This window comes from Macaca mulatta, chromosome 3 (genome assembly GCF_049350105.2).
Source record: "Macaca mulatta isolate MMU2019108-1 chromosome 3, T2T-MMU8v2.0, whole genome shotgun sequence".
In the NCBI taxonomy this organism is placed as follows: Eukaryota; Metazoa; Chordata; class Mammalia; order Primates; family Cercopithecidae; genus Macaca; species Macaca mulatta.
In genome coordinates this window covers 78,055,193-78,064,172 of record NC_133408.1, presented here as the reverse complement: position 1 = coordinate 78,064,172, position 8,980 = coordinate 78,055,193, and the positions used below count along the sequence as shown (strand labels likewise).

The window sequence follows — 8,980 nt, the reverse complement described above, 5'->3', positions numbered from 1 at the left end:
ATAAATTAGAATTACCATATTCATATCAAAATTGTTAAGCATTAATACCATAACCAAGTGACAAGTTTGTTAAAATGTGTATTTCTACTAAGGGAATGTAATTTTTAAAGACATTAAATATCAGGCTAGCATTCATGTTTCTGAAGCAATGGCTAAAGACAGGGCAGTGCCACACTCAAAAGAATTTAATCCAAGATTATTACAATCAATGAAGACAATCACATATGGCGAGAGTAAGAAATCCTAGTTTCAGTAAGCTTCCTACCCAGCTGCTTCAGAAACACTCAAAATCGCAAAGTGTTGAGACAAATTCTTCTCTGTGGTATACCATAGAAACAACAGTTGACTTCCCAGCTCAAATTTTCTTTCCAGCTTTAAAATATCGTGACTATTCCTTTCAGGTTAAGATTCTTATTTAACAGAGTAGATCTTAATTCAGGAAGGGCCATTTCTTGAGCTAACCAGAGACATGGGTTCTGCTAATCCAAGATGAGCTAAACCAACTAGACTTTCTCTCCTTGTCACAATTTCTAAACTCCATAGAAAGAAGTGGCCCTGTGGTTGGTGGTCAAGGGAGCTTAAAGTCAGGGCTGGCAGAAGCTGTAATTGAAAAAAACTGGTAATAAATATTAAGACCAAATTACAGAGCTAAATAAAACATTAACAGCTAGAGGGCAAATGCTGACAAATCTAAATAGCTATAGTAATTTTAAGACCCAAGAAGGTGTGAGTGATCTGCAGGAAAGAAAAACTAGAGAATTCCTTGACATCAATACCAAAGAACCCAAGGTTATAGTGCTGTTTATATAAATAGAAAGAGATAAAGACAGTAATGAATATTGTGAAATGTTTTAGGATGTTAAAAGATATAACTAAGAACTGAAGACAAGAAGTTTAACATTCAAATTCTAATAATAAAGGCCAGGCATGGTGGCTCATGCCTGTAATCCCAGCACTTCGGGAGGCTGAGGTGGGTGGATCGTTTGAGGCCAGGAGTTTGAGAGCAGCCTCGGCAACATGGTGAAACCCCATTTCTATTAAAAATACAAAAATTAGCTGGGCGTGGTGGTGCACACCTGTGGTCTCAGCTACAAGGGAGACTGAGGCACAAGAATCACTGGAACCCAGGAGACAGAGGTTGCAGTGAGCCAAGATCACACCACTGCACTCCAGCCTAGGCAACACAGCGAGACTCTGTCTCAAAATAACCAAAACAAAACAAAAAACGAATTCTAATGAAAGACAATCACATATTACAAAGGGAAAAACTAAAAATTGCAACAACAATCTTTTAACATAAAAACAGAAGGCAAACCAAGGATAAAAATTTAAACTATACATATACAAACTGTCTAAATTCAACAACTAAGTGTTTCAATTTGTCATTTCAAATTGCACTGTTCACAAGAGAAAACATTAGAACTTAAATGTAACCTCCATGAGACCAAGGATATTTGTGTTGTTCATTGCTCTACCTTTAGTACCTTCAGTTTTTTTGAATAAATGCAAAAAGAATGCCAACAAATACCAAAACTGCATCCTCCCCAATGCTGCCACAGCTCTGACTCAGTGCAGATGGAGTTTTACACAGGAACTACTTTTTCAAGAGGACAATTTAGAATGCAAGCCAAAAGCATTAAAAAGTGCATATTCTTTAATCCAAGAATTACTCAAGAAATTTATACATTTCTTTAAAAAGGATCACCAAATGCATCCCACATAGTTCCTTTACAATAAACAAAAGATAAACAACCTAGTGTCCTGTCCTATATGCACTCTACCAGATGACTCAATTATAGTCCATCCATCCATGGAATCCTAGACAATCATAAAAGGACATTTATGTCAACATGGAAAGTAAAGATATGCTTTAAAGAGCAGGCTACAAGAGAGAATACATTATACAATCCTACTGCTATATAAAACAAAACATCTGGAAAAATCTATGCTTAAATATTAATAGTGTGTCCTGCAAAGTGGTAGGATAACAGTGATTTTTATTCTTTTTATTTATCTCTATTTTCTCATATTTCTGTAATGAACATGCTTCACTGTAATAAACATGTTTCATAAAACAAAATGGGTCTGTTATAAAAATCTGAAAACACTTATTTTTGAAAGACAGTAGTATTACAGGCTGTAGTGTCAAATAAAATATCAATGTTAAATATCACACGCCTCCCTGAAAGTAACCAACATTCTTAACTAAGCTTTCAGTTCTGTGAACATATCTCTAATACTAGATCACACCATACTATTTCTGAAAATGTTAGTCCCAATAAAAATTAACAACCATAAAAGAGGTAACAAATTGGCTGAAGAAAGTAAAAATTGGCACTTTAGCTTTTAGTGAGATCTTAAATCTACTCAAATAACACTAAGCAATACTTTGTCCAAATGTAAACCATTATACTAGCCGACATTAAGAATTATGTGGCCATCAGAAGGCACTTTCTTCAATAAAAGATGGATATTAATCAGATACAACTTTATATGTAATCTTCAACTAAAAAAACTTTGAGCTCACTTTTCATGTTATATAGCTTCAAGAGAAAGACTTCCTAGAAACAAAAGTTCATTCTCACTTTGTTCAGATAGGCTTACATATCAGGTAATCACTGGAAAGCAAAACTTACATTAACATACACTATGTCAATCAGTTGTAAAATCTGAGCTATTATTATTTGAAGTACAGAATTCAGAATATATTCTAAAAACACAATTGACACATCCCCAACTTTCTATGCTAAAAAATAAAAGACTGTACTACAGAGATGCCTTCTTTTGATTCCAAGAATCCCATTTACTTTCCACAACCAAAAGTTTTGTTCCAGTTTTCATAAAGCTCCAAATCTTTTGGAGAAACACTAGGTCGCACAGTCCTAAAAGCATTTTCAAAATCAATATAAGCTATTGGTCGAACTTGATCCGGTGTTATGGTAGCAATGTCAGCAGTTTGTAAACTGCGAATAGGACCAAGAGAAGCCTCTCTGCAAAGCTGTGTCATGTCTGCTCCTGAGAACCCATCAGACTGCTGTACAACCTGTTCGATTTCTTCTTCACTGAGGCAACACTGCTCTTTGGACATCAGATTAATTACTATTTGTTTCCTGGCTGAAGCTTCTGGGAGGGGAATATAAAGCCTTTTCACCAATCTTCTCCGGGCAGCCTCATCAATTTCTTGTGGCCGATTTGTTGCTCCCACCACTAGGATACGATCTTCAGAAGTTGTCGTTGCTCCATCTAACTGAACTAAAAATTCTGTTTTTATCCTTCTAGAAGATTCATGCTCACCATCTCCCCTTTGAGATAACAAGGAATCAATTTCATCAATAAATATCACAGCTGGTTGCTGACACCTTGCAACAGCAAACAATGCACGGACCATTTTCTCCCCCTCACCTACCCATTTAGAAGTTAAGGATGAAGCAGAGATGCTAAAGAATGTTGCCCCAGACTGACTAGCAATGCACTTGCCAATTAGAGTTTTACCAGTCCCAGGAGGACCAAAGAGCAAAATTCCTTTAGGGGGACCCCTTAAACCAGTAAAGATGTCTGGCCTCAACATGGGCCACACAACTATTTCCTTTATGGTGGCTTTAGCAAATTCTACTCCTGCAATATCTTCCCAATTTACTGGAGGTCCATGATCCATAATCTCATTCATAATAAGTTCAATCATCTTTGGCTCCAAGTTCTTCAGACGCTCATCGACTGGATGTGCTGGTTCTGTAGGCCCTGCCCCATAAGGCTTATACTGCGTTCCTCCATTCTGCTCTCCCCCATCTTGCTTGGGTATAGGAGGAACAAACTTTCCAAGTATTCCTCGGGATCTACTAGCTCCTAGAGACTTTTTTACACCACCATATGAAGACCCTGATGCACGCTGAGGTTGGTGGTATTTTTTTTGCTGATCTACCCATAATTGTTCTTTTGCCGTTTTAAATGTAGGCAGGCTGCTATCCTCCTTTGGGCCATTATCTTCTGTTTTACTACAAGCCTTATTTAGTATTGGGTTGGAAAGTGCATCAATGGTGCCAGAATCATAAAAAGACTTCCTTTGTGGATTCTCACAGGCAGCAGGAAAACAAGACTGATTAGATAAGAACATATTTAGTCCTATGTTTTCTTTTGGAGAGCTGTGATTTTCCTTTTTGACATTTCCAAACAACGGTGTGACATGGAATTTTGCAGTGGCTGAGTCACCTACAGGTGCTGAAAATGTAGGACAAGTCTTAGCAGTGTTAGTCACCATAGGTGGCTGGGCACTCTGAAGGAGTTTCAAAGGATTGTTCTCTGGGAAGTCCTGGGTCCTATCTTGATCATGAGCTGAGTTAGATAATGGGTCACTCTCTTGAGAACTACCACAAACACTAAATTTAGGAAGATCAAAGACAGTGGCCTCCTTATGGATTACCACTGATGCATGAGCAGGTTCCAACAGAGAGTCTTTGAATTTTTTGCCAGCTTGCATCATCTTCTGTACACTACTCATTTTGAAAACATTATTTATTGACAATCCAGACTGCCACTTGTCACTATCTGTTTGTTGAGATCCTGCCAAAGTTAAAATGTTTTCTGCATAATTATTCAAGCCAGATTCAGCATTGTCAGAATCAATAATTGCAGAATATTTCTCTGCATATTTTTTGAACAGTTTGGTAGCACAGACCTGGGAAATCTCAGAGTTTGCCCATGCATACTGAATGCGTAGTATCTGTGCACGGTATGCGTCTGCCTTCCGTCCTGTACATATGCCAGATGTAATTGCGAAGTAATTCTTCTGCCATTCACTCAGGTGCACAGATCTAGAGCTGGAGGTCTGCATTTTAGAGGTCCTATAACAAACAATAAAAATGAAAATCAGTATGAAGAAAACAAAGACATAATACTTTAAATATAGTTTTTAAATATCTGCTAATCTGAAGGAAGGGACACTGGACTTTGTATTTATAATATAGATTTATAAGGACAGGTTATAAGAGAAGTATCTAGTTAACTATAGATTGTAAGTATTCAAGACATATCAATACGAAGTCTTCAATATTAAAGACTTGATTAAATAATAATTTATGAGTTTTACATAATTTTTTTATGTAAATTGTTTTACATAATTTTATCTGTAGGGAAAGCATTCATAAGGTTTAAATGAAAAGGATTTAAAATTAATCAGAAAAAGAAATACAGATACATAAAGCAAAACAAAATGAACAAGAGGTTTAAGTCTGAGCTGTAAAAGAAACTAGGTGAATGAGCTTAAGCGAACTTTTTACTATCACTGACGGTTCTTTAGTTTTTTTTTTTTTTTTTTTTTTTGAGACAGAGTCTCACTCTGTCACCCAGGCTGCTGGAGGGCAGTGGCGTTATCTCAGCTCACTGCAACCTCCACTTCCCAGGTTCAAGTGATTCTCCTGCCCCAGCTTCCCGAGTAGCTGGGATTACAGACATCTGCCACCATGCCTGGCTAATTTTTATATTTTTAGTAGAGATGGGGTTTTGTCATATTAGTTAGGCTGGTCTCGAACTCCTGACCTCAGGTAATCCACCCGCCTTGGCCTCCCAAAGTGCTGGGATTACAGGCGTGAGCCACCGCGCCCAGCTGGTTCTTCAGTTTTCTTATCTGCAAAGTGAGAGGAACCATTGGGACAATCAAATCAAATAATGAATATGAAAATAATCTGAAAACTATCATTATCCTATCACACAAACGTAGAAACTGAGGCTGAGAGAGTTAAAGAACTTACTTGAGATCACACAGTCAGTTATGAATGGTACCAGAAATGGAACACGAGCAGTTTCAATCCAGGTACTGTGCACTTCTCCAGGTACACAATGCTCCTTGATGCTGCTATCCTAGGTCACAGATTGAACAGCATGGATCACAAATTTAAACTATGGCATATTTAAATGGCTTTAATAACTTATTCATGAATAAGTTCATCACCCTAAACAGAATGCCCTAGAATATCTCTATTACAATAAATGAAATAAGAGAACAAGCTAGCCTACTAGTAAAATGCTTTTACTTTAGAGTTCTTCTGTCAAGTTATTCGCATAAGCTTCTTCACATTAAGTTACATTTAAACAGAACTGTGGATGTATCACATTGCTAGATATATAGAATTTACTTACATATCCACAAGAAAAATTTATGGAATTTTTTTTTGTTTCCTAACAGTATTTCAATTAAATGAAAACCAAGAAACCCTACTTAAGGCTCAAGTATTTGAAATTTTGCCTTTCAAGTTACTTGTAAGTACAGCTTAATAAACAACAGGTTCTTTTAGTGCAACAGCCATGTTTAATAGTTTTTTATCTCCCATAATGCCTTACAAAGAATTTGTCATATTGTAAGTAGGTGTTCATAAATTTTTGTTTTTAAAAAAAAGAAAACTTAAGATCCAGAGCTTTAAAGACACTGTAACTTATTTAAAACTGTAAAGCTAAATAAGCTAGAGTCAAAACTAGATCTGACCTCTCCTGCCAAGCAGTTCATCCTTTTTTTCACTATACCATTTTGATTTTAAACTCATTTATACAATACTGGAAATGAGAAACTGAAAGAAAGGTGACTGAGAAAACACTTGACACGAACTTTTTTTTTTTCTTTTTTGAGAAAGAGTCTCGCTCTGTCTCCCAGGCTGGAGTGCAGTGGCTCGATCTCGGCTCACTGCAAGCTCCGCCTTCCAGGTTCACTCCATTCTCCTGCCTCAGCCTTCCGACTATAGGCGCCTGCCACCACCACGCCCGGCTAATTTTTTTGTATTTTTAGTACAGACGGGGTTTCACCATGTTAGCCAGGATGGTCTCGATCTCCTGACCTCGTGATCCGCCCGCCTCGCCTCCCAAAGTGCTGGGATTACAGGTGTGAGCCACCGCGCCCGGCCGACACAAACTTTTACAATTAGTGTTATCATTCTCTTCCTCTCCATGGCTTCATTCCACTTTATCATCTGTTATCCTGAAATTTCTACCATACCTCAGAGTTCTAGTCACTGTTCTCAGAATAAACCCCTTCTCCTTTCTTCACCTTTCCTTCAATATTCATCTTCCAAGTCTTACTTCTTCCTTTCAATTCAATCATTTAAATGACAAATACGGATAACGAAAAAGTGGCCATCACTGATCAGTGACACAACCATTGTCTTGTTTACCATTTCCAAGACAATTTAACCTTTATGGCCTTTCCTAGATCTAAAAAGTATGATTAATTAGCACTGTCATATGAACTGCATTTCAATCTTCTTTATTTTGCCAATGTTCTGATTTTAATAACGTGATTAACTGTCTTCCTAATTAGATAGTTGGCTTCTGCAGGGAGGAATTGTTTTCCATTCCATTCACATTGTCTTAGTACCTAGAATACAGTGTCCTTTGGAATAACAGCTATAAAATACTGACGGAGTGCCTACTCAGTACGAAGCACTGTACAGGCCTTTCATAGGACTCTATTCTTGATGCAAAACAGAAGTTAAGCGCACAAGGTCTGGGGCCAGGCTGCCTGCGTTCAGATCCTGGCTCTATCAGCAGTGACTGCAGGAAAACCTCTTAATGTCTTTCTGTTACCTATAAAAGAAGCGCAGCAACATCACTGAGCTGACAAGATATTTTACTTCTGCAAAGCACTAGACAGAAGACTCAGCAGTTAGAAAATACTCTATAAAATACTGCTTCTTCCGATTCCTCACAATGACCCTTGAAAGGTATGAGCCCTTCTTTCTCATCACAGAGATTAAGAGCTTGCCTGGGTCACAGGGGAGCTAACAAGATATTTTACTTCTGCAAAGCACTCGACAGAAGACTCAACAGTTAGAAAATACTCTATAAAATACTGCTTCTTCCGATTCCTCACAATGACCCTTGAAAGGTATGAGCCCTTCTTTCTCATCACAGAGATTAAGAGCTTGCCTGGGTCACAGGGGAGCTGACTGACCCCCGTTGTGGGCGCCCAGAGCCCCGCTGGGCCGGGTAAATGCCTGCGGTAAGCGGCCCCGCCCCCGAACAGGCTCTGCCAAAGATAGCCATCCGCAGACCTGGCCCCGAAACTGCTGTCCACGCTGGGCCCCAGCTTCCTAATCCTAGATGAGTCTGGTTCTGGGCTAGCGGGTCAGCCACCCTCCCCTAAGACAGAAGCAAAAGGGCACAGCCACTGCCTGGCTCCCGCCTCCCAGGGCCTCCCGCAAAGCCCCCGCCCTGAGACCCCTCAGCATTCCAGAGGTACACGCCCGCCTCTCCCCTACGCCCCAACCCTGATGCTCCACAGGAGTCAGCAGCGCCCCTGCCCCGCCTCCCGTCACCTCTTCCTACCTGCGGCGGGTCTGGGACGCCGGCGGCCTCCGAAAAGCGCGGGGACCTACGTGCGCCTGCGCGCTGCTGTCGCCCTCGGGCTCGCGTCGTACGTACGTGCGTGCGTGCGTGCGTGCGTGAGTGCGTGCGTGCCGTCGTCGGTCGGCGCGAGGGGCGTGGGCGTGGCACCTGGGCCAGGTCACCACCACCAGGGCCCCAGCACCGACCAGTGGTGTTCGATAAACGCTTATTACATCATTGTGCATAGGCTTCATTTTTAAAAGTCCTGCCACATAAATACAAGGAGGCGATGGAAATTGAATGAAGATTCGAAGGATTCCCATAGAGCGTGGCTCACCTGCCCTCACCCAGAGAGCCAGCCGCGGCTCAACGAGGAGAGCAAAGCGTGGCTTTCCTGCGCCCACCCGGGAGAACAAACAATGGCTCAGCTGCGCCCACCCGGGAGAGCAAAGCGTGGCTCACCTGCGCCCACCCGGGAGAGCAAAGCGTGGCTCACCTGCGCCCACCCGGGAGAGCGAAGCGTGACTCACCTGCGCCCACCCGAGAGGGCAAAGCGTGACTCACCTGCGCCCACCGGGGAGAGCCAGCCACCCTCCTTCTGTGCTGCAGGCAGGGAGAGGGCGGCGGGAGAGGCGCGGATCCACTTAGGTCAGCGATTAAGACGTCGTTACAA

At 40.9% G+C, this 8,980-nt stretch overlaps 1 protein-coding gene across 4 annotated transcripts; it reads right to left on the bottom strand.

Moving 5' to 3' along the window:
• Positions 1-1,636: 1,636 nt before the first annotated feature.
• FIGNL1 (fidgetin like 1) lies at positions 1,637-8,378 on the bottom strand. Of its 4 annotated transcripts, XM_077996723.1 has the most exons (5): positions 8,308-8,378; positions 7,413-7,566; positions 5,745-5,853; positions 5,533-5,620; positions 1,637-4,838 (listed from the first exon to the last, which is right to left on the bottom strand). In XM_077996723.1, exon 5 carries the CDS (start codon positions 4,826-4,828, stop codon positions 2,804-2,806), a length of 2,025 nt encoding a protein of 674 aa, XP_077852849.1. In that variant the 5' UTR covers positions 4,829-4,838; positions 5,533-5,620; positions 5,745-5,853; positions 7,413-7,566; positions 8,308-8,378; the 3' UTR covers positions 1,637-2,803. The 4 variants fall into 4 exon arrangements, with proteins under 4 accessions (XP_077852849.1, XP_077852850.1, XP_014988984.3 ...); XM_077996724.1 differs by lacking the exon at positions 5,533-5,620; XM_015133498.3 differs by lacking the exon at positions 7,413-7,566.
• Between the last annotated feature and the right edge of the window lie 602 nt (positions 8,379-8,980).

Coding starts and splice junctions, on each gene's coding strand:
- FIGNL1 (XM_077996723.1), bottom strand. CDS start 4,828: ATGCAGACCTCCAGCTCTAGATCTGTGCACCTGAGTGAATGGCAGAAG.